This window comes from Phodopus roborovskii, unplaced genomic scaffold, assembly GCF_943737965.1.
Source record: "Phodopus roborovskii unplaced genomic scaffold, PHOROB, whole genome shotgun sequence".
In the NCBI taxonomy this organism is placed as follows: Eukaryota; Metazoa; Chordata; class Mammalia; order Rodentia; family Cricetidae; genus Phodopus; species Phodopus roborovskii.
The window spans coordinates 31,638,449-31,663,375 of NW_026126540.1; the positions used below are offsets into that span (position 1 = coordinate 31,638,449).

The following is a 24,927-nucleotide window of genomic DNA, read 5'->3' on the forward strand; positions in this document are numbered from 1 at the left end:
CTGATGTTCTCAAAGCCATGCAGGCCCCAAAGAGGGGCACTCTGCAAAGCAACAGGCTGTGCTCTTCAAAGGCAACATCACAATAGGAAAAGAGCACTGACCTAGATTAAAGGACACACAGTCACAACATCCAAATGCTACTCGGGATGTGGGAGCGCCTTCTGCTGTGAACACACACACACACACACACACACACAGACACACATAGACACACACACACACACACACACACACACACACACACACACACACACACGGACATAGGAACTTTCTGGTAATTTCCTTGCAACTTTTCTATATGACTGAGACTATGTCATACCAAGTTAAAAAGCAAGGGGGAGGAGCCCTTCACTGCTGCCTCCTTGGTGAGCTATGCTTGCTTTTTGGTGGTGACCAAAATATTACCTCAGATTGTTTCTTCCCTTCCTGACCAGGGTCCCTGAGGTATGCCTGTAGAACATCATTAGTGCAATGGTCACCAAACACATCCTGTCTATGAAAATACTCCCCAGAGAAGGATTTCACACAGGAAGATGCTGAGAAGGGCCTGGTGCCTCTGTTTACCTGTGTACGACGACATCCTTCTCCTGTCCTACTCTGTAAATCCGATCACAAGCTTGGTCTTCAAGTGAGGGGTTCCTGTTAGAGAGATGTAACTCAGAAATTCCAAGATCCTACACAGTGCTGACAAACCACCACCTAATGCCAAGTCCATTTTTGTATGCTTCTTTAGGTAAAAATAGTCATTAAATTTTCAAAGGGGTTTAAGGAAACAAAAAAAAAAAAAAATAAAGAAAGAAAGAAAGAATATGCAACAAAGCTGGATGGTGGTGCACACCTTTAATCCCAGCACTCAGGAGGCAGAGTCAGGGGAATCTCTGTGTGTTCAAGGCCAGTATAGTCTACAGACTAAGTTCCAGAACAGCCAAGGCTACAAAGAAATCCTGCCTGAGGCAGATTTCTGTGAATTCGGGACCAGTCTCAAGACAGCCAAGGCTAACAAAAGAAACTTATCTCGAAAAACAAACAAAGAATATGCAACAGAGAAATATGTGCCCTATAAAAGGTAAATCGCTTACAGAAGCCTGTCAAGGCTGTTCTAGAAGGAACTGAGCTAAAAGACCATGTCTTTTTACCCTCTACTGAGAAACTGGGAACAGGCTCCTTCCTAATGGCTCTTAGCACTACCATCAGTCAGGCCCTGTGAGACACAGAAGCGAAGGCAGGGTTCCTATCCAGTCTTCATTAGCTGCTCACCATGGATACAGGCTTCAGAACCTACTTGGAAATGTAACAGCTGGTCAATAATCTCAAATACTTCCTTCAACTTTAGTGAAGTCCACTAAAGAGGTGCAATTTGTTCCCTTCACCATAGATTCTCATTATCAACTCTAAATGGACTTCATCTTTCCTCTTTAGAATCTGGATAATATTTCTCTATCTCAAAACTGGTGGAATTCCTAGTATGTTCTTCTTTCTTCTGTGTATATGAGAATCCTATGTAAACCTAAACATATTTTCCACAGATATAGCAAGTTGGCCTCTTTGTGCCAGTTGAGGCTGTGTGGAAAATTAGACATCCCACAGACAGTGCCTGGAAAACAGTATGATGGTGCAGGCCTGAAATCCCAGCCACTTACAACACTGAAGCAGGAAGATCATAAATACCAGGCCTGCCTGGACTACAGTCCAAGTTCTAGGCCAGATTTCACAACTAGTGAACCCTATCTCAAAGTAAAGAGTAAGCTAGGATCAGCATGTGCAAGGCCCCGGACTCAGTCCCCAGCACCAGAAAACAAACAAAACGAAGCCCGAAATAGCAATCCCGGTTTACCTAAGTAGAAAATCATAAACTGGCACTGTGAGAGGTCACCTAGTAAACATGTGACCTTCTCACCTGTCTTGTGCCAGGAAGGACACACACCAAGGCACTGGAGCCACACAGTGAAGCTGGTAGCTGGATACAACAAGCATTTCCATTGGTTACAAAATCCCTCTTCCTCCTTCTGGAGTAACTAAGGTTGAGACTTCCTTGACTCCTTCTCAACAACTATGTCTGGAAAATAGCATTCTAGAGGCATCAAACTAGCAGTATAGCTCTTAGTCATGAGAAAAACCTGTGCTCTTCTTTTGTTTGGTTTTTTTCAAGACAGGTTTCTGTGTCACCCTGGCTGTCCTAGAACTTACTCTGTAGACCAGGCTGGTCTCGAACTCACAGAGATCCACCTGTCTCTGCCTCCTAAGTACTGGGATTAAGGGCGTGTGCCATCATGCCCAGCTTCTTTTCCTGTGTTCCTCATTTTTATGGGGAATAAGATACTACTTTTTTTTTTTTTTTTAGAGAAGTTAGTGAACAATAAAATCACAAACTACTTCATGTAGTTATGAAATGCTCACTTAGCAGTGCTAGAATGTCAGCCAGCTTGCAGGCCACTCAAATGGGCTGCACAGATTGTCTCCACGACTCCCTTAAAGGTCACACAACCTAAGGCCAGACCTTGCTGCCCTCTACACCTTGCTCTCCCTGATATGCAGCAACAACTCAAGGGAAACCCTGGTTACCAGTGCATGTCCAGAAGGAAAAGGTGGTTCCCTCCAGTCAGATTGAGTCCAACACCGCCAGCCAAGAGAGAGATTAGCATAACCTGCAGAAAGAAACATTCTATTACTTCTGCACACTTGGTCTCATGATCATCTGCCATAGTTTGGGTCTTCAGTGCCCCGAAAGCCAGGTGGCAAAGGCTTGGTCTCCATCATGATACTAGATCAGAGATGGTAGAACTTATATGGAGTCTGTATTATTGATCTTCAGATCATTGAGAGCTTCCTTTGAAGGTATGAGACCCTGGCCCTTGACTCTTTCTCTGACTTCTTTACTTCCTTGCCATGAGATGTTCCCTTATCAGAAGCCCAAAAACATCAGGGCTCACTGACCACACACTACCGGAACCTCCAAACACAGAAGCTAAAAGGAGCCTCTTCATCTTACATCAGGTGTTTGTAAGTAGAGAAAGAGCTGACCAGTATCATTCCATCTCTCACTCAAGGTCAAAACACAAGAAACACGTTCCTTTCACATTCCCTCAGCATAATGTTCTAAGACATTAAGATGCCATTTCTTATACCTCATCTTTGAAAACAATCCTCACATCCCATAGAGGGTTAACCTCAAAAAGCAGTCTGCCAAAACATACAGACCCTGTAATTCAGATCTGTGGTGGTCGACTTTGTATTATCCAAATTATGACGAGTCTTAAGACCATGCCCCCCACAGCTCAATCACCCTTCCTTCCTTCCATTCAACTAGTGGTTACTGAGTTCTTGCCCATCACATGACCCTGTTCCCCTGCATCTCATGTCAAAAGCTCACAGACCCTCCAGGCTAGCTCCTCTATAGAGATCCCTGGAAACCAAGCAGCTCTGCTGACCCTTCAGCTTAGTCCTTGTAAGTTACTTGTGTACTTTTAGTAAGGACCCCCAATAGATGTCTAATAAATTATAAACATTTGGAAGGATCAAGACTGAATATTTCTATGATGGCATATAAAAATTAGTTATCAATCTCATTATCAGGGAAGCCCTCAGTTGGTAGCTGATGGAAACAGAAGCAGACACCCACAGCTAAACACCGAGCGAACTGGAATCTAGTTGCAGAAAGGGAGGAGTGATAAGAAAAGGGGACAAGATCAGGCTACAGAAACCCACAGAGACAGCTGACCTGAACAAGGGGGAGCTAATGGACCCCCAGACTGATAGCTGGGAAACCAGCATTGGACCAACTCAGACCCCCTGAATGTGGGTCTCAGTTAGAAGGACTGGGTAGTCTAAGGGACCTCTGACAGTGGAACCAGGATGTATCCCTGGTGCATGAAAGGACTTTAGGAGCACATTCTCCATGGAGGGATACTCCCTTAGCCTAGACACAGGAGGAAGGACCTAGACCCTACTCCAAATGACTTGAGAGATGTTGATGATCCCTCCTGGAAGGCATCACCCTCACTGTGGAGTGGGGGGAGTGGGGGAAATGGGATGGAAGGGGGGGGTTGGGGAAATGGGAGGGAGAGGGAACTGGGATCTATATGTAAATTAAGGAAAAATACTATATATAAAAAACAAAACAAACAAAAAAAGACGGAATATTTCTTAAGTTGAGTTGCTACATTATGCTACTTTATAACTAAAAACAATTTGCTCCTCAATGAAACAGGCCTGCTGCGCCTAGTTCATACCTGAGGTCCCTGGGAGTGGTTGAATGCCTCCACCAAATCCATTCTCTGTTTGGGATTGACAGAGCCATCGATGGTGGCATAAGTCAGTCCATGCTTCTTGAGGTGAAGTGCTACCACCTGCAGCATGCTGGTCCACTGAGAGACAATGACACTAGAGAGGAGAGAACAAAAACCAAAAGCCACCAGAGACTACAGTCTCCTCTGGCTGTAATGACACGAGTCTCAAGATTAGTTACAAGATGCACACAAGGAGAATCCCTGTTACCTAAAGGGCAAGGTCACGCTGTGCTTGGGACAGTGTCTAACAAAGACCTGTGTGTAAAGGCTTGGTTCTGGGGTGACAGTGTTGGGGTGCCGTGAATGGTGATGAGGTAGAGCCTGGGGGAGGCAGGTCCTCCCTGCTTCCTGGCTCAACACGTGACTACTTGTAGTGTCATGTACCCTTGCTAACGCCATTTGCTCCCTCACCAACAGCCTATGCCAATGGGAGCCTCCAATCGTAACTGAAGCCTCCAGAGCCATGAGCTACACATAAGTGTCTCCTGTGAGATCTTACACGGTAGTGGCATGAAGCTAACTAACACAGGCAAACATTTAAGGTGTCATGGGACGTTTACAGCCCTCCCATATATTTCTAAGCCCCACTCTTCAGTTGGTGTTAAGAGTAAGAAAAAAGAACTGGCTGGGCTAAAGTAATAACTCCAGCTGTCTTTTGTCTGGGGTCCTAGTGTTCATCCAAAAACCCGTCATCCTGCAGAAAAGGGACACTGGCTACTTGCCCTGTGGCCAACAGAGCAGCTGCCAGGTTGCTCACCCCAAGCATGCCTTAACCAGAACTTTAAATTTTTATAAGGAACTGTTTCACATATGCAACTGCAGTTATATAATACAGATGTGTGTGTGTGTGTGTGTGTGTGTGAGAGAGAGAGAGGGAGAGAGAGAGGGAGAGAGAGAGAGAGAGAGAGAGAGAGAGACTATACAGGTGAAGGTACAGCAAATGACAAAACGAACCCAACTAACTGTATGCCTTGGTTTAAGTAGTAGCTGGCCACTCTGCTCCCTGTTTGACTATGGAGCTGTGGCCCCCAGCTCCCCTCCCACTCCCCTGTTCTTTTACTGTTTCAAACACCTACCTTACCCAGATCTGCAAGGGTGTGGTAAGGCAGGGGCCCCAGTCAATGCACATCACATTATTTCAATTAGAAATTACAGGAATGTATACCACTATCTCAGTGCATTCTGCAGGGCACGACTCAAATTAAGACTTGAGAGTATCACTGTTAGGAACTAGCAGCCAGGTGACCCCCGCCCCGACGATGGGCGGGACACTCATGGCCATGTCATCACTATGTGCTCAAGCTTTACCTGGCTGCCAGAGGACTCAGATATGCATGTGCCAGCCCCCCTTTTAAAGCAATCGTGCCAAGTGTGCCTCCCCCTCTTGCGCTCTCACGCTCTCTCTCTCTCTCTCTCTCTCTCTCTCTCCTGCTTTCCGTTGGCCACCAGCTACCCCCTCTTTCTCTCCCTTCTCTCAATAAACTTCACATGGGCGCTGAGTCTCGTGTTTGTGTTTCTTAGGCATTAGCTGCAGCAAAAGAACAACAATCACTAACATCAACTTTCCTTGCAGAAGTAGTGAAATGATGCTCACCTCTTTTGGGACCCTGGGCCTTTTCGGATTGCCTCCAGTTCTGCCAGCAGAGAAGACACCTGGGAAAGGTCACATAAATTGCAGTTTAAGCCACTCACTTTTGTCTCTTCTTTCTGAATTATAGAAGCAATGTTCTGGACAGCCTCCATGCTTCTGGCCTGGCTGACCACTCACTCTCCTACAGCCACAGGCTATTTCTTAAATGTAAGCAGGCTGCCCTCCTCCTCTCCATGACTTCCCACTGACGCTAAAGCCTAAGACCCTTCTGATCTCTGGGTCCATGCTGCTCTGACCTCTGCTTATACCTCACTAAGCCCTCCTCAAAGGACATGTCAGTCATACTGACATTCTTTACCCAAAAGGCCATACCTTCCCTCTATTTAGAATATCATGTCAGCTTAACATCCTTTTTTGGCTTTAAAAATTTCCTTTTTTCTAATTTTTAATTAAAATACAATTACATAATTTCCCCTTTACAATTTTCCCTTCAACTTCTCCCATGCACTCCCAGTACTCCCTCTCAAACTGATGGGCCTTTTTAATTATTATTGTTACACACACACACACACACACACACACACACACACACACCTATAAATATATAAATATAACCTACACAGCCCATTTGGTATGGCTTGTGTACATATGATTTTAGGGCTGACCACTTTGAACCTGATAAGCAATTAGGGGCCCCATCCCTGGGAGAGACTGCTCCATCTCTCAGCAGAGGTCTTTGGCTACTTATAGTTCTTTGCGAGGGGCAGGGCCCTGTGAGATTTCTCTCTTCCACATTAGTATGCCTATTTGGTACTGCCATTGTTCAGGTCTTTCTGGCCATAGTGTTGGGGTATTGTGGGTGTCACTTTTTGAAAGCCTCCCCAACTTAAGCATGGGTTAGGTGCCTACCACATATGTTCCATTTTTGTCTCTACTGTCACTGTCCTGAGCATATGTCACAATCATTGCTTAGTAATCATCCTCTGCTATCAGGACTTGAGATGATTTGAGGAGCTGGACGCCACATACTCATTCCTGTACTCCCAGCCTCCACACTGCTGGAAGAGGGAAAGCTCTAGCCCAATATTCACAGAAGAAAGCAAAAGAGCTCGGCAGGCGTTAAGCCACTCCCTCTTAAACGTAGCCTATCATGATCTGCATCTCCTAATGGGCTCATGCTAAGAAGCTGAGTACCAGGCAAGGGTATAACAGCTAACTCTAATGATGCTAGATAGAGTAAACAAGCTGGTCACATACAGAGCTCTTAGTGTTTTTCAGTTATTTATAGTAAATACCTAGGTTCATGTTCTAAAATTTTAGCTGACAGCAAGATGCCTCAGCAGGTAAGGATGCTGGAGTTCAATCCCTGAACCTCACCTGTGAAAGAAGAGTGCCAGCTCCCACAGGCTACCCTCTGATTTCCACACACAGACCAAAGCATGCAAACAAAACAAAACCTTTTAGATTTCAGTTAGGAGGCAGCATTCATTCTCTTTGGGCATGATATGTTCCCCCGGCAGTGACTTCCTTTCTAGTTCACATCTTTAAGAAAGCTTTGGTAAGAGTGGCTGAGGCTAGGAAAGGCAACTTAAGGTTTGAACAGGGAGAAAAGCAAGCCCTACTGTGAGGGTATGCAGGCTAATGAAGCACAGTGTAAGCCAACAGAAAGGCAGGACTCTAGTTACAGCATAGCGTTATCTTCTGTAATAAAGCCCTTCAGCCTTAAAAATCTTGTATGAACTAGAGCTGGCTGACTAATGAAGACAGAGCTCCGTAGCAAACAGGACTTATAGATGGAAGGCACCCAACAGGTCAAAGCAATTGTCACTGGCACACTACACAGTCTCCAGGGTCATGTCTGCAGTTCTCCTTCCAAACTTTCCCTAAACAAATTGCTCATTTGCTCAGTCCCCACTCCTAGCATAAAACTGGCAGCCCTTCTCTAGTAATCTGAGGCAGAGAACCTACCTTGATGCCAGAGCTGTCCCAATCATTTTCTGAAAGCCCACCATGAATGAAGCTTTAGAGTTCTCTGACACGGTGAGGCTTTAAGACTAGAGGGGCCTCTAGACTCTGACAGTTATAACTCTGCTCTCACGCGGCTCTTCCCGTGTGCACAAGTGAGGTACTCCAACACAGGAAGAAAGGTAATCCATCTTTCTGTAAAGCACAGAGGTGATAAAAGTACCTTGGTGCTCCTTCGTGTGTTGTCAAAAAGCTCCACCTTGAAGCATGTGCCGTTAAGACAAACAGTGGGCGATGGCTCTGCGATGTCGAGTTTGGACAAGGTCAGAGCACTGAGCTGTTCTTCTAAGGACAGGATGAGGCCTTCACTCTCCAGCTCTGTCGGGTCTAGGGCCTTGGAAGAACAGAGAAACAGGATGGGAATAGGGGACAGTAGAGATGGTAAGTGTTTTTTGCAGCTGCTTTCCAGCACTTGAGGGCAAACTATCCTTTCTCTCTAGTTCTATGGAAAAGGCCCTGTCTAATGCATGGCCTTCAAGTTTTTCATCAGATAAACCACAAGATGCAAGTTAAAGATGTGCCAGACTGATTACATGACATTCTATGTTCATAGTTCATTCAGCTGACAAAGGACAGCACTACGCAAAAGAGAATTCTAGATACACCTCTGTCTAGAGTTAAGCTATTTTCCAGTTTGTATTTGAGTTTTCACAAGCCTCATCACTGAACAACAGTAACTACATAAGCTCTATGACATTCTGAGATACCAAAGCATTCAGAAATGAATTCCCTAACACGTCACTTCCTGGTCTAAAACAGCGTGTATCTAAAAAAAAATAAGACAAGTGTGTGTGTGTGTGTGTGTTTTTTTAACAGTGAATCTGTTGCCATGGAAACCGTGAGAATTCACAAACATTAATATAAAGTGTAAGAGGTCAGTCTCTTCTCCACCCACTACAGCCCTGCAGACCAGCCTTTTCCTTCACTTGGGAGCCTGGGTGCCAGCTACAGAGGAACACAGAGGTGACAGCAGTCTAGAGCAGTGGTTTTCAACTGTCCTCATGCTGCAGCCCTTTAATACAGTTCCTCATGCTGTGGTGACCCCCAACCATAACATTATTTTTGTTGCTACTTCATAGCTGTACTTTTGCTACGGTTAGGCATCGTAATGTGAGTGTCTATATTTCTGAGGACCTAGGCACCCCCATGAAAAGATCGTGTGACCCATAGCCCGAAAGCCACTGGAGCAGTGCGTCCCCTCACCGACTTCAGCAGAGACAGGTGGCAGCAGCACTGGCGGAGTCGCAGAAGCTGGGACAGGACATGGACGGTGCTGGGTCTCTGTGAGTCTGCTGCCGCGGAGCACTGGGGCACACTGGACCCAAATTCCTGTGCCACTTACAGAGAGAAGACAAGCCCCAGGAAACAGTGCAGGGTTTAAAACAGGGGCATGAGGGGCACAACTGGGAATAGAGTGAGGCTAGTTAACCTCTCTTTGCTCTGACTCTCAAAACACTGAGCTGTACAGTATTTAAAGAAAAAGTTTCTTGAGTGCTGTGTGTGTCAAGGTATGCATGTGGGGATTAGACCACCCTTGGAAGTCAGTCCCACCCTCCTTCCACTATATGGGGCCCAGGGATTGAACTTGGGTCCTCGTGCTTGGTGTCAGGCACCTTCCCCAGCTGAACCTTGACAGCCCTACAACATATGTTTATGAAGTCAGATGAAGGCCTGGGTTTTTCTGTTGGCCTGCCTTGCCTATTTTAAGTATTTTAAATAACGCAGATTTAGAAAACAGAAAGAAGTCCTTATGTTTTGAGATCAGTGTATTTTCCTCTGGCTTAACAAGCTTCAATAAAATATAGTGTCTGGTACCTGGGGCCCATAGCTGTTTCTGCTATTTTAACCACTAGAAGTCCCATTTTCAGTGGCTATGTGTCTGAGTGTCCCTAACTTACCTCTAGTGAATGGATTATCAGGGCTTCTTCCAGGGTGGCTGCCTCTACCTTCATGTCTCTTTAGATAGGACTGGAGAGCTGACCTATCTCAGAATAAGAGGAAATTCACATTATTACAGCCACTAAGGTCAGACTTCTTACAGTGTGTGTTGCTTAACTTGGAGTAGGGCCAGGGCAAGCTATGGAACACACTGACTAAATGATACCCAGCTCACAGTAAACATGAGCCATACACAAAGAAATAATCAGTTGTTGTTATTATTACCTGCAAAAGTCAAACTTTCAAAAATTCATAGTAAGTATCAAGTATAAAAAGACAAAAAGCGCATTCTTTTTGAAAACAAAAATTGTCACGTGGAAGGGAATAAATGGAATAACAAGAATTCTACAGAAAGTGCAAAGAACAAAGAACAAATATGAGATTACAAAGCTGAGATGCTGGTTGGTAGACTGAAGGTCAAAGAGTCATTATCCAATACAGTCCCCCCAAAAGTAGATGGATTCTATACCCTCTGATTTCTAGGTAAGCAAGTCTATTAAAAGTGGGGTCAAACTTCTGCCTTCAATGGGTATAAGACAGAGATAAATCAAGGAGAAAGGAGGGAGAGGAAAGGGCAATAAAAAAGAAATACAGAGTTTGGAGGTGTTCCGGAATACAAAGATGTAGCATGTTAGAATCATCCGTGAAACTGGAGGAAACCCAAGTCCAGACTCCTCCCCAAGTCAAGAAGGAAAAACCAAAGCACAGGAGAAGGTCTCCTTCATGGCACACACCTTGACCTGGCAAGAAAGACGTCATAAACAGCCTGTTCGTCTTCAGAGAGCTTTAAATGGTGCAGCTGCAATCTACGCTGGGGCAGTGGCACCTGTAAGAAAGAGGAAGTTGGAGGGAAGCTCTGTAAACCAACCAGCTCTTCAGAGCAAGCCCCAGCACACTGGCACACTGGCCCTCTGGCACGGGTCTGGACAGCAGCCCTTCCCTTCCCTGGCAAGGCCTACACTAACACACGGATTGCTCGAGGGAGAATCTCCCCAGAAGAGGCTCCTGACACAGGGCTTGTCTATGAGGTCCTGGCCACCCCCCTTCCCTGGCCTCACCGAGGATAGGCAGAAATCTGGTTACCAAAGGTTTACCAGTGGAATCCAGTTGGTCCTTTGTTCTCCTCAGCAAAAGGCTCCTGGTTAAAATGCTTAACCGTTCTCCTCCTTTCACTGAACCATTGTCCACCTGACTCTTCCAAAGACTGAACTCATCAAATGGGGAGCAGCGGAGAAACCTTTTTTAGGGCCAGAAAGGGCACAGAGCAGGGAGAGGATGGATTAGTGTTTAAATGAAACACAATGAAAATAAACCAGAACAGTTACCTGTCACTGCATCCCATCCAAAAACTGATTTCTTAGCAATGTTTGCCTCACAGGCCCAAAGAACCCAAGCCAGTCAGGAAAGCCATACTGTAAAAATGTGCATTTGACATGAACAATGTACAGTCACAACAGGACACACCGCTAGAATTTATGACTAAAGCATCACTGCTAGCAAAGAAATGCCAAAGCCTGTTATGGGCACATTTGAAAAAAAAATAAGCATGCTGAAGCCAGCATTTTCTTCTGCTTGCTCAAACAATTGCTATCCTGTCCTTAGTCCAAGGATTTTAAAGCAAAGTAGCCTAAAACAGCCACTGGACTGAAGAATGGTAACCTTAGCCTCCTTTAATTCACAAATATCAGCCTGTGAACTGACAATACTTCCTCATGAATATCCATCCTTTGCCGGATTATTTTGTGTAGCAGCTTGCCACCTGCTACACAAAATAATCCGGACCCATAGAGCTTTATCCCTGCACGTGAAATAATAAAGGGTTACAAGCTAGGGACGGGAGGTTCACTTTAATGAGCCCAAAGAGGTCACTCACTTCATTAATGAATACATATCCAACAGGTTGTTCTGAATGGGAGTTCCAGTGACAGCCCACCGGGCCTGAGCTTGTAGCTTACACACAGCAATGGATGTCTGGACTCGAGGATTCTTCACATTATGAGCTTCATCCAATATGATTCGAGCCCAGACTACTTGAAGCAAAGGTGCTGAGATGCCCTGGAAGAAACAAAGTGATAGCCAACACCAGTAAGGACATTCATGTTCCTCAAGGAGGGCACGTGACCACAGTGCTGAGGAGCCACCCTGGCCCTCTAATTTGCTTAGACCTTTCCACTGAACTAAGTTCAGAAACCAAGGGCAGAAGAACTCTTCCAACAGTTCCACTAAATGGTCACTTAAGAGTCTGTCTCTGAACTTAAAATCCTAAGGGTAAAATGCTTTGTAATTTGAGTTTCCATTTATTCTTTCAATTCACATTCAGCAGCTGCATTAACAATGTTTGGCCAAGAATACACTAGGCTGAAAGGCTGAAAATTTTTTCACTTAGTAAAATATTTACTACAAGTCTACTTTTAGTTATAAGATGCTAAGTCAAAAACATAAACACCAGCTCGCACCCTCAAGGAGCTCAAACTCCAGCAAGAAAGAAAGCTTCAATACAGGACAGAGGAAGTCTACTGCACCAAGACTTACTTCCTCCCTCCCCCACTCAGCAGAGCTCCCACTCTAGCTGCACAGCCACAACCAAGTACCAGGTACCAGCAGAGACACGCATCCAAAAGCTGACAAGGGAGCAATACAGAAAAGCCTCCTGAAACCGCTCAGGAAAATGCACCCGAGAAAAGGGTAGTAGCTTAAGCACAGTATCCAGAGATAACCAGAGGGTGGCAGGTGTGACAGTATGCAGTGACACAGGGAAAGAGGAGGATGAGGGATAGAGAGAGGGCAAGACTGTAAGGTATCTGAGACATTATGTCATGAAATTTGGGTTTTATCTCAAGAGCCAAGGAAAAGCACTGAGGTTTGTCAATGGCAATAAAGCCTGTACATCAGCTAAGAGTCCCTAAATCTGGCTACAAACTAAGAATTTCTCAAGGTTATCCTTCTTTGACCCATCTGTAGCCCTATTATCTGCCTCCAGGCCCTTTCTGGAGGCAGAGGGAATGCAGGCAACAACAGGGTAACACACACTAAACATAAGAGCACACGAGAGTATACCACACACAGTCAAAGATGAAAACAGCAAATGACTCTTCTGAATCCATGTGTGATTATTATTACAACTACAGTGAATGTTTCTTTAGTTCTAAAAACAGTCAAACTCTGTGCCAAGTACTACTTTATTACTGGGTTGCTTATTCAGTGGTAAAAACTCATGTCCACAGGCAGAATATTTGTAACATTCTTCTTGTAGGAAAATACCTTTGCTATCTGTCCCACAAGACTATGTGCGCTCTACCTTTATCTCCTTGGCAACCCTGAGCCTCACCTCCCTGGCATCCCTAAGCCTCTCCTCCCCAGCATCCCTAAGCCTCACCTCCACATTGAGGTTTGCACCTGGAACCTCTCCCTCTTGCTTTGTTGTGGGAATCTCCTTGGCCAGAAGGCTGTAAGTAGTAATCACGATGTCATATGTAGAGAGTCTGCATGGAAATAATACAAAGCAAACAGTAAACATTTCCTCTTGGAGCCTGCAAAGTTGACTTCTTTATAAAAAGGCCTAGGGAGCTGGGAGAAAGAACAGCTCAGTGGTAGGGTGCTTGCCTGGTATGCTCAAGGCTCTGGGTTCAATTCACAGTACTGAAAAAATAAAACACAGGAAGGAAAGATAGCAAAATTGACACTGAGTAATTATGTCATGGATCATAAACACACTCACTCTGTGTGTGTGTGTGTAACATATGAAGGAAATTTTTCGACCAGCCTTTTCTACCTCTTACCAATGTGATCATTTTTACTAGTGTGTTCACTATTGCCAGAACAGCCTTTTTTCCCATCTAGTGAGTCAAAAAGGAAAAGCTCTCTCTGTAGTCATGTTAGGTTTGCAATGATCTGGTCAGAATAGAAAATAGGACTGGGTTGGAAACTGATATTTAATGATCTGAGGTGGGTGAGGCTGATGTCTCCAAGAAAAAGAGAACTTCAAAGTACTGTCAACCCCATGCCAATGGTACTTTCTCACAATAGATTTGTGAAAACTGTTGACTTAGTTTGGGGTTTTAATGCTTAACTTAGTAAGCTTTCAGCTCACCTCTCCTACATTATTTATACTCAAAGGGTCTTACTAAAGGCACAAATCTTATTCTAATAGATTTAATATCATGTACCTGACAGATGGCACTAAATTCTTTTGTTAAAATGATACACCTAATTCCAAATGGCAGTACCATCCGTCTATGACTCCTCAGTATCACTACCATCTACGACTCCTCAGCATCAAATGTAAGTGACTGGTGTCTTCAGAGTAACAAGCCCATTGTGCTCAAAGTGCAAATCAAGTGAGCTCTAATTGTTTCTAAGGCTCCGCAGGTGACAGCAAAGTCTGCATCCCACAAGTACTGCATTATGAGAACAGGTATGTCAGACTAAGATCAGGCTCTACAGATGTCTCAGAGGTTAAGAGCATTTGCTGCTATCCAACACACACATATGGTTCACAACTACCACTAACTCTAATTCCAGGGACTCTGACGCCCTCTTCTGGTTTATACATGTACCTGCATGCATGTGGTCCACATATTTATTAAATCTTTAAAAATTAAGAAATAAACCTTTAGACATTAAAAAAATACCTGTTTAAGAATAAAAGTCACCAATCTGGTAATTGACCCCTGCCTGGACAACACCTGCACTATTCTGTGGGACACAATTATCCAGCAAAAACTGGTTGGAGAGCTCACTTGGGAGGAGGAACAACAATGCTCTTGTCCTTAATTAAGCAACAAATATTTGCCTCAGATTCTCACATCCCACTTACAAACAGAAAACAGTTCCTTTAAATTACCAGGCAGGTTTAGATGTAGCTTGGTGGTAGGGTGCTTACCCAGAATGCGCCAAGTATTTAATCCCTAGCACTGGGGGTGGGGGGGTGGGGGGACCAAAACACAAGAAAAATTACCTCCAGAAACCAAAAATAAAGATTATCATCTGGGGTGATCATTTCTGTCTCCCAAGCTTCCCCTTCCATGCATTTTTAGTTAAGTCTAAAAATCCTGCATCTAAAACTGTAAAGTCTAAACTCTTTGAATAGTCAGAGAAATGGAAGATGAGACCTAGACTCAGATTTTAGTGCCCAAAAGACACCTTGACATTTCCCCATTCCCCAGGGTTTACCAGGCCTGGCTGCCCATGGCTGCCACCTGGCGGCAGCGCAAGCACTGCAAGCCCCTCACTGCAGCTTTGGCAGTGACCAGTGCACAGCAAATAAAACCACTGAACCACAGTAGATGCAACTGAGTGCAAGTTTTCTGATAACAAGACTGAAAATGATTAGCCCTGACAAAGAGAAGAAATGGGCAAGCGGAAATGCAAAAGGGTTCCTTAGATGGGTTGAGGTGCATCCAAGCATTTCCACTTACACCTTCGCTTGCCGAATCCTGTTTGGCCCATGGTAGAGATAGATTCTGAGTTTGTTGCTGTTCACTCGTTTCTCTACCTCGTTCTTCCAGTGATGGATCAGAGAAGCAGGGCAGACAATTAGTGTTCCGTTGGAAGTAAAAACAGAGGAGTCTTGAGGAAGGAAAACAATTACCTAGTTACATTTATTGAACAGCCTTGAGCATTAACTTTCTCTTGACTGACTTTACCCCTTCAATCAATATTTTTAACTACTGTTTTATTTCTACACAAAGCAAACAGCATAGGAAATGGGCGTGATTTCAAATCAAAGCACTTAATTATTTTTTCCTATAAAAGTGTAGATTCTAAGTCTAAAGACAGGGAGGAAAGTGGGTAGTGTGTGGCCATCTAAAAAGCAATGCAATTTCACAGTGGTCAGAAGTGGAAGCAGGCAGCAGGCCCTTTCCTAAAGCCCCGGAGTTGATTCACTACAGGGAATTATTGGTGTTCTTCCCATGAAGAGCATAACTTAATGACTTCCACATTAAAAAATAATCACAAGGCCAGGCAGTGGTGACACACACCTTTAATTCCAGCACTCAGAAGGCAGAGGCAGGTGGATCTCTATGAGCTGGAGTCCAGCCTAGCCAGAGCTATTATATAGAGAAACCCTGTGTCAAAAATGGAAAAGCAAACCACACACACACACACACACACAAAATATTACTATGTGTTAAATAGAGCCCATATGTAAGCAGAAAACGCCTCTTCCATAACAGCCAATATTATTTGGAACCATCTGGTAACACAGTACTTAGTATCACCGCTCATGTCCACATGTGCTGGGTACTGCTCAGCACAGGGTGAGGGGCCTAGCTGCAATAGTGTTTACCACAGGCCCTGAGAACAGAGCCACATGCTTCTACCCACATAGCAAAGCATGATTTGTGTTTGTGTTCACAGCAATTTACAGTACTAACGGATAATATATAAAAATATGCATCAAGTTATATTTTTAAAACAAGAAACAAATGAATATGCACCTTTTAAAAGTATGCTAGTTTGGATCCACTAGTTTATTCCAAATATCCACAGAACTAACTCACCTCCAGGAAACTGTTTTGAAGTTTAAATAAAAGTCATTTAAAACTGGCATATTCAGCATTAGAGTAACACAGGAAAGTAACCAATGTGGTTTTCTAACAGATTAATTAGACATGACCTTTCATAGCGTGAATACTTCCCTCTGCTGGCTCAAATAAGGTTGGAAATGGCAAAAGGTGCTTATATTTACCATCCTTGGATAGCCACATCACAGACAAGCTTTTGTCCTTTTCCTTGCTTTTCTCCTGATTCTTCTTGGTTAGGATAAGTGCAATCATTGTCAGGGTTTTTCCTAAGCCCATATCATCCGCTGGAAAATAAGACTGAGAGTCAACATGACTTCAAAAGACTCTGCTGGCAGAAACTGACCTGCTTCCTACCCTAGTGGGCTTTTTGGTTTTGCAAAAATGAACTGCTATTCTTTATGGAGAGCTAGTTCAGACATCCAGTATACAATAGTTAGATCTTACTCTTACCCCAGTTTCTCTGTTACAGTGCCATTTTTCTAACAGTGGATTGATTGACTCTTTCAGTTTCATGATGTTGCTTGGTCATTCTGTTATTTCCAAAAACAAAACTGTGTAGCTAACATATCTTATTACCTACTCAACTGATGCTGCCACAGTTACAACAGTCCTTCGTGCACTCCTTTTATCCATCAAAGGCCATAACGAACCACTTCATTATATATTTGTATGTGTGTGCATGCAAATGTGCTTGTGTGTGTGAATCAGTTCCCTCCTCCCACTTTTTATGTAAACTCTAAAAACCAAACTCAGGTCACCAGGCTTTTACAAGTGTTTCCTTGCTGAGCCAACTCATAAGCCTGACACTGTTTGGGTTATGACTGTCCCTATACCAGCCACTGAGTTCACCTAATTAACTCTTCATACATTTGTGACATTCAAGTTGCTATATCCATTCAAAATAGTCATTGTGATTAAGCAGAAGTAAAACATGAGCACATGGGATGATTCATATTCTGCTTCTGCCACAGTCCAGGAGTCACTATGGGCAGCCTGTCTACCAACTCTGAGAGCCCTGCTCCCAACATTAGGCCTTGACTACCCTTTGGAGGTAACATGTAAGGAAGGCTCTCACAGTACAGAACTGATAGGAGTGACTTGCTATGCCCACTCCATTTGTATACAATGTGCCTCTGTGCCAAAAACCAACTTTCCTTTTGAATGATGGAATCTTGGTGTCTAAAAGGATGAAAGTGCCTATGTGATGTACTCCTAGAAAGTTCCTTGGGCACCTAGTTTCCAAAACACTTCTCTGGTTGGAAATATCCTCCAACCTACTAGGATGTAAGTGTGACCCATGTGACCTACTAGAAGACTCCAGAAGACTGCTCCCAGGATTTTGTAATGAGTCTTCTGCTGACTTTGATCTGTATAAGTTATAGTTGTGGGATGGACTAGATGTTGTGGGTTCTACTACAAATCTCTGATCCCAGGGCACACGGAGCTAACACTGGGTGGCCTTAGCTTCCTTCAACATACAGAGCAAAGTCATAATCAGTTTGTAGTTGTGGCTACTGCCTGTCTTCCTGGAATGCTGGCCCCCAGTCTCGTGTTCCACAGCTTCTAGAGACCGTGGAGCCAGCACTTGGTCAGAGGCAGGTAACATTAGCTGCCAACACTTCCTCTGGTAGGCTATGTATTTTTAACCCAGTTCTAAACATTTCTACATTTCAGTTTCTCGTCTGAAAAAAAAAAAAAAAATGGACAAGCCTTTCTCATAGTGTTGTGACAACATCAAATGAAACAACACAGCAAGGTTAACATAGTGCCTAAGAATCCCATAAGTGATGGCTCTTATCATAATACTAAACTTACCCAAAATTCCTCCTTGTGGCTTCTGACTTTCCCGCCACAGTAACCAAGCTAATGCCTGCTTCTGGTGGCGTAGCAAAGGGACCTGACAAAAATAAGTCAAATGTCAGAATGAATTCCTAATGAGAGGCTATGGCGGACCCTGGCTTCACGCTACTCTTCCTTTGTACAGGCGAGCCAACCAGTCTAGCTGCTGTCGTGAGCTGTCCTTCGATATGGCTAATGGTCAGCACCTCTATTAGGACGACGCTCCTGTCTACGCCTCCACACCCACTAAGAGCCCATGTTTGTCTTCTCAGTTAGAATCCTCTGATGGTCACCTGACTTTTACTAGCCTTTCTGTCTTTTTCACGATCCTTATATTTGACTCTCCCCTCTATCCAACAGACCAGTATGGACTGCTAGTCACCAGCTGTGGTAGCCCCTGACATATTGACTTCCTCCCAGTCTTCTGCGCTTGTTTCCTTTGTACTTGGGACAAAGAACCTTTCCAAAGTGACAACTACATAGCGCATCTTGAACCATTCAATCCTATATTCATTTGCCAATGCTAGGATTCACTGCAAGGGATTCTCCCTACTCAGTTGCATTATCTCCTCTTCCCAGCTCATGGAGAGTGTCAACTATCCATCACTCATTAATATCAACCTCCATGTCTCCTCCCTCATCACCATCTCACTGTCCTCTGTTGTTTTTATCCTTTTTGCTCTCTAAATAGCTGATTAAAAAAAAAAAAAAAAAAAAAAAAAAAAGGCATAAAAGTACTTTACTGGCCGGGCAGTGGTGGCACATACACCTTTAATCTCAGCACTCAAGAGGCAGAGGCAGGCAGATCTCTGTGAGTTCAAGGCCAGCCTGGTCTACAGAGTGAGTGCCAAGACAGCCAAGGTCACAGAGAGAAACCCTGTCTCAAACAAAAACAAAAAACAAAAAACAAAAAATGAAAAAAGCACTTACTGAGCCAGATGATGTTCTCCTTAATCTGAGTCCCCTTTGTACTCTCTATATGGGCTATGACACAGACACACTGCAAGGTGTTCTTTGTCTGTCTGATGGTCACATTTGCTTTATATATCTCTACCCCTAGTAGATCATCACAAGTAACAATTGTTTTATACGCTGTGGTATCTATAAACTCAACACATGGATCCTTTGCTGCTATAGAAATGTATAACCCTATGATTTTTTTTTAAAGGTGTTTTTTTGAGGCTTTTTTTTTTCCAAACTATTCTCACTGTCCAACAAAAAAGAAAAACTACTACAGGAGAAGCCACTAAGCAATTATTTGCGGGTTTCACAGTGCTTTATGTAGGGTGCTGGACACTCTACACTGCTAAGTCTTCCTGGCTCACCTTCAAGCCAGCTGGGTCTTCTGCCACTGCCGTATCACCAGGACAAGACTCCAGTGACCGATGCAGCTCATCAATGGCTTCACTTGTGATTCTCCACACATGATGAAGGCGCTGCTGGTTCACATGGCCTGTGAAGAGACAAGTGGTAACCAAAGCTGTCACACATGCTGTGTCCTAAGGGCTGGGTATACAGTACAGTTGCTATAGTGCCTGCCTTGCATACACTGATTTGATCCCCAGCACCATAAAACTAGGACCCACAAGACCCTGCCTCTCAAACAAACAAACAAACAAACAAACAACAAAAACCAAGCAAACAGCAAGACAAGTACTATATTCTTGCTAGAACCTCAAAAATATAATTATTTGAAAAATGATGGATGTGTATTCAGTAAGAATTCCTACCTCAAGGCTCTACTGACCTCCCAAGCTTCTCTCCTCCCATTCTGTTTGCTTAACCACATGAACTATAATTAGAACAAAACAATCCATAATTCTTTCCTAGAGTTGAAGATCAAACTCAAGGCCCTGGACAGGACAGGCAAGCACTACTACTAAGTCACATCTCCAGCCAGGTCTTCGGGATTTTTGATCATTTGTTTTTTAGTTCTGAAAAGGAGTGGACAAAAAAAAAAAAAAAAAAAAAAAAAAAAAAGGGAGTGTGCAGGTGTGCAGTAGAATGGAAGCAAAGGTCTCTGGAGTGAAAGGAGGGAAAGCCAGTGAGAGCCATGCGTGAGGTCATCTGTGAGGACAGAAAGGGGATCCTTGAGGTGCAAGTCATCAGCTGACTATGTATCACACCATACTGTTTACCCTCTCATCCCACAAGGAGGAGCTCTCCAAGCTGTCCACAGTTCTGGTTTCAAGACATCAGGAAACTTTAAGTCTTAAAATGCCTTAAAACTGTCTTACTAGAATTCTTTCTGAGACTTATCACATGCTCTTTTATACCTCAATAACCTGCTGTAATTTAATGTTCCTCTAGGTGACTAGGTCACTGTTATGTAATGGAATAATGAGCAGCTAAGACTGCTATGCTATGTGGCCAAGTGTTTTCTCAAAGCCCTTTTAAAAGTGGCCTAAAAGAAAATATCATCCCATCTGTTAGATTCTCCCTAGCAATGCTTTTAACCTCTAGTTGTTCTCATTGGGAGAGAACTGCCTGTGATTTCCTAATATCTGCCAGCCCACCTCAACCCCAAGCTTCTGACCAGTAAACCAAGTCATCAGACAGCACAGTGAAGACTGTCTGGGAGCTGGGTGTGGAGGTGCACACCTTTAGTCCCAGCACTCAGGAGGCAGAGGCACACCGGTTTCATTGAGCTTCAAGCCAACCTGGTCTATTCAGCATGTTCCAGGCCAGCCAGGATACACAATGAGACCCTGTTTCAAAAAATTTAAAAGAAAGAAACGAAAACACCAAGACTACTTTGGGCCTGCAAAGTTGTCTGGAAAGTGAGGCGTGGGAACTTAGCTAACTAGGGGATGACTGCTTTCTATGTGTCTGTAAATCACAGGTCACCACTCACATCCTTCCGCTCTGCCTCAGTGCAAGCCCCTCCCTTCATTCAGAAAGGATGAAAATGTTAGCTGCTGGCCCACCCGCCTCATAATAAGTCAGTTTTCACCCACAACACTATAGCCTATGTGGCTGCCTCTTTGTCAGTGGACGGGCACGTGGGATAAGGCAGTAACCAGTCCCTAGAGGGTCCTTAAACAACTGTTCCAAGCTCTACAAAGACTCAAGGTCTCTAACACATGTACAACTTTCAATTAAAAAATTACTTCCCTTCTTGTGGGCACAAAGAACCCTGCTAGGTAGCACATAACTACAGCATCAGCTTGTCACAGCAGGGCTAAGTCCTGGAATCTTACCTCCTGAGCACTGGCTGGATCCTTCAGAAGTTCCCTGTGGGCCTGCCTTTAGTCCTAGAGAGCCTGGCAGCTGGACATGATGACTGGGAAGGGGCTGCGGAGGCACCAAGTGCCGAGGGTCAGCAGTGGTCTTGGTGAAATTACTCTGTTGTGGTTCCCGAGGACTACAGCTGTCCTTAGTTTCTACTCAACACATAAGGGAAGAACGGATTAAAGTGAGAGAAACAGGTAAAGGCAATGCCAATGCAGTCAGGAGAGGCTTCACTTCAACTGTGCTCAGACCACAGGAAGCAGGAATGCTTTTACACGTAACAATAGATACCATTAGAACAACGCTCAAAAGCCAACAATAAAACAGGGAAAAATGAACACAATCTTTATCAAAATTCTCTGTCAAGTTGACAAACATGGAGCTCTGGAGCAAACCCCATCTCACCTTCCTCTGGGGAGAGAGCCAGAGCACTGAGTGCATCCTCCAATGCCTGGATTTGCTTACGCAACTTCTCACCCTTGTCAGGGAGAGCCTGGATGTTCACCGCAGCCAGTGTGCCCTAAAAAACAGATCTTATCAAATGGAACTGGCCTCTCAAGTTATTAATGGACAACTTCAGCTTAAAATGGCTTAGCAGACCAAAATCCTGAAATGATCTTTAATTAAGAATGTAAAAATCAGGATTAAAAAGCAAAACAAAACCCCAACTAGCTTACTAACCCTAAGCATAAACACAGGAAAGGCAGGTATGAAACAGCCACCTATAAAGCCCTTTCAGAAATCAATTCTGTGAGGGTCTCCCAGCTGCAAACAAGATCACCCTAATGTCAGAGCGGTGGTTCTCAACCTTCCTAATGCTATGACCCTTTAATACAGTTCCTTCCTAATGCTATGACCCTTTAATACAGTTCCTCATGTTGTGGCAATCCCCAACCATAGTATTTCCATTGATACTTCCTAACTAATTTTGCTACTGTTATGAATCCTAATATAAATACCCGTTTCCCAATGGTCTTATACAACCACTATAAAAGGATCCTTCACTCCCCAGTAGGGTCATGACCCGCAGGTTGAGAACCACTACTTCAGAGACAAAGCACAAGTCAAGACTGGCCTGCCCTTTTCCTTTTTTTAGTGTTAATTGTGTGCATTTGTATGTGTCCATGTATAAGTATGTAGACCTAAGTGCAGGTGCCCTGGGAGGCAAGAAAAAGAGCATCAGATCCTCAGGAACTGAGCTTTCGGGCAGTTTTGAGCACCTGATGTGGATGCTGGGAACTGAACCAGGGTCTTCTGCAAAAGCAGATACACTGCAGACCCAACACTCACCTTCTTTTGTCTCAGCTGTGTTGTAAGGTTTGCACGCTGGGCTGCTGGGTCAGGTGCCTCTCCCTTCTTAGAAACACCTGAAGCAGCAGGTATCTGTCTTTGCACACACTGATCGGAGAGTTGAAGGCCCCCTGGCCTCTGTGAGTCCACAGTCAAGTCAAAGAGAAGTGGGGACTGTGGCCTACTGGAAACACCATCATCTTCCTCACTGTCGTCACTGCTGAAAGCAGCATGGCAGACCTCTCCCAAGCAAAGACGAGGCGCTCCTTCCAGGGAGGCCTGTGCACCAGGGGTCTCCCTATTCTTGAGCTGCTCCCTGCCGAGGTGTTTCTCTTTCTGGGCCTGGCTTTCTAGATTCTGACCAGGAACATTCTGAGGCAAAAACTGGGTTTCCTTTTCTCTCCGAGGTTCTGGCTTGTTTGGGACATCTCGACTCTCACTCTCTGGCATCTGAGGAGCCATAGGTGTTCCTTGGAGCGCATCTCCATGGCCTCGTTTGGAAGCCATCCCTTCAGTTTTCTTAGTTTGAGGCTGAAACTTTGTGTTCTCCTCTTGTTCTTCCCCTTTACCTCTAGACTGTCTTTCTGTCACCAGGTCAGGGGAGGGGTCTTTCTCCATCCTGCACTTAGACTTGGGCTTCTGCTCTTTCTTTTGATCCAAGAGCTGGTCTTTGTTTTCTCTCAGCTTCTTATCATCTGTCTTTCCCTCACCTTCTCCTTCACCCAACTGTTTCCAGAGAGCTGCTTTTGGATTATTGTTAAGCACCTTGAACGAGTTTCTTGGCTCGCTGGGAGAATGAGGAAATAACTCAGACGCCTGTGGAGGCTTGCCGGTTACAAAATGTTCTTTAGGGTTAGGGTCCTATGGAAAAGGAAAACAGTCCATTGTGAGGTAAAGCAGGGCCACCCTTGTATCTTTTGGAGGAAATGGAAACACAGCAAATACAATCTATGCCTAGTATAACTTCTGTGTCTAAAATAGAAAGATGCCGAATTCACAACAAATCTTGTTTTTCTTCGCTGTTCTGTTCCTTCTCTGTTCAGGTTCAGTCCTTTCCAGGGCTCAAGGGGAAGTGAAAACTAAGCCAAAGCACCTTGGGAGCCACAATGTGTATTTCTCTACTGTTTACAAGCGTCATCACTTCCCAGTCTAGTCCCCATGGACCTCACATGATCAGGGCCTCTCCGCCTCTCAAAGAACCTTAGGGATACATTTAGCTTATGTCAACATCAAGTAAATACTGATCTGTAAAAACATGGAAGGTTAGCCTCCTTTTCCTAAGTAGGAGGACACAGACTGCTTTCATGACACTGGAAAGTAACTGTGAAACAAGAGGTAAACGGCAAAACATTGGCCACTGAAATAACTTTGAATTAGCAGTCACACTGCTCTTCAGGGCTCTCTCAGAGGCAATATGACAGACACCAGCAGTTCATAAGGACTTGGGGTGCTCTCTGTCAAAGCGACTCACTGCACCAGCTCAACACACCATATGGAAACCAGATGTGTAATCCCTACCTGCCATGGGATGCTTCCACACCAATGCTTCCCCTCTGCCTTACTTCTAGCGCATCGGAAGAACAACCTAATGGAGTATAAGACAAAAATAATTAAGGCTACAAAAAGTTTTATTTTTTAAAAAGTTTTTTATTTTTTATGTGCATGAGTATTTTGCCTGTGTGTGCTTTTATATGTACCACATTCACGCAGTGCCTATAGAGGCCAAAAGACAACACTGAATTTTCTGGAACTAGTTACAAGCCTGTAACTGTTGTGAGTGCCTGATATGGGTACTGGGAATGGAATTCATGTCCTCTGCAAGAAAAGCAAGTATTCTTAACCACTGAGATATCTCTCCAACCCTAAATTTAGAGAGAGAAAGGGAGAGGGAGAGAGAAGAGGGAAAGAAAGAGGAAGAGAGGGGGGGGGGAGAGAGACAGAGAGAGAGACTCCACATCCAGAGATCTGAATTCAGGTCTTCATGATTGCACAGGCAGCAAGTTACCTACTGAGCCATTTCTCCCCCCCACCCCCAGCCTTTGCAGAAGACATTTTTAAGGGGTAGAAAGTCAAGAACAAAGATGATACAATAACCAGAGAATATGTACAGGTTTGTTCTTATTCTGTATGAAGAACAAATGAAATGAAGAAAGTGATCGGCAATGGCTGCTACAATCAGAGGGAAAACACACAAACTAAA

The 24,927-nt window shown here is 44.3% G+C and overlaps 1 protein-coding gene across 1 annotated transcript in view; it reads right to left on the minus strand.

Annotated features, from left to right (window-relative positions):
• Ttf2 (transcription termination factor 2) overlaps positions 1–24,927 on the minus strand; it is a 32,984-nt gene that overhangs the window by 2,871 nt on the left and 5,186 nt on the right. Inside the window, exons 4-22 of the mRNA XM_051198904.1 lie at positions 24,246–24,312; positions 22,728–23,588; positions 21,843–21,957; positions 21,407–21,589; positions 19,532–19,659; positions 18,183–18,264; positions 16,532–16,651; positions 15,258–15,408; positions 13,217–13,322; positions 11,714–11,895; positions 10,924–11,077; positions 10,575–10,666; positions 9,801–9,883; positions 9,106–9,239; positions 8,066–8,236; positions 5,881–5,939; positions 4,230–4,380; positions 2,563–2,645; positions 565–639 (exon numbers count right to left, since the gene is read on the minus strand). Coding sequence (XP_051054861.1) covers positions 565–639; positions 2,563–2,645; positions 4,230–4,380; positions 5,881–5,939; positions 8,066–8,236; positions 9,106–9,239; positions 9,801–9,883; positions 10,575–10,666; positions 10,924–11,077; positions 11,714–11,895; positions 13,217–13,322; positions 15,258–15,408; positions 16,532–16,651; positions 18,183–18,264; positions 19,532–19,659; positions 21,407–21,589; positions 21,843–21,957; positions 22,728–23,588; positions 24,246–24,312 — 2,997 coding nt within the window. The remainder of the gene's footprint in view (positions 1–564; positions 640–2,562; positions 2,646–4,229; positions 4,381–5,880; positions 5,940–8,065; positions 8,237–9,105; positions 9,240–9,800; positions 9,884–10,574; positions 10,667–10,923; positions 11,078–11,713; positions 11,896–13,216; positions 13,323–15,257; positions 15,409–16,531; positions 16,652–18,182; positions 18,265–19,531; positions 19,660–21,406; positions 21,590–21,842; positions 21,958–22,727; positions 23,589–24,245; positions 24,313–24,927) is intronic.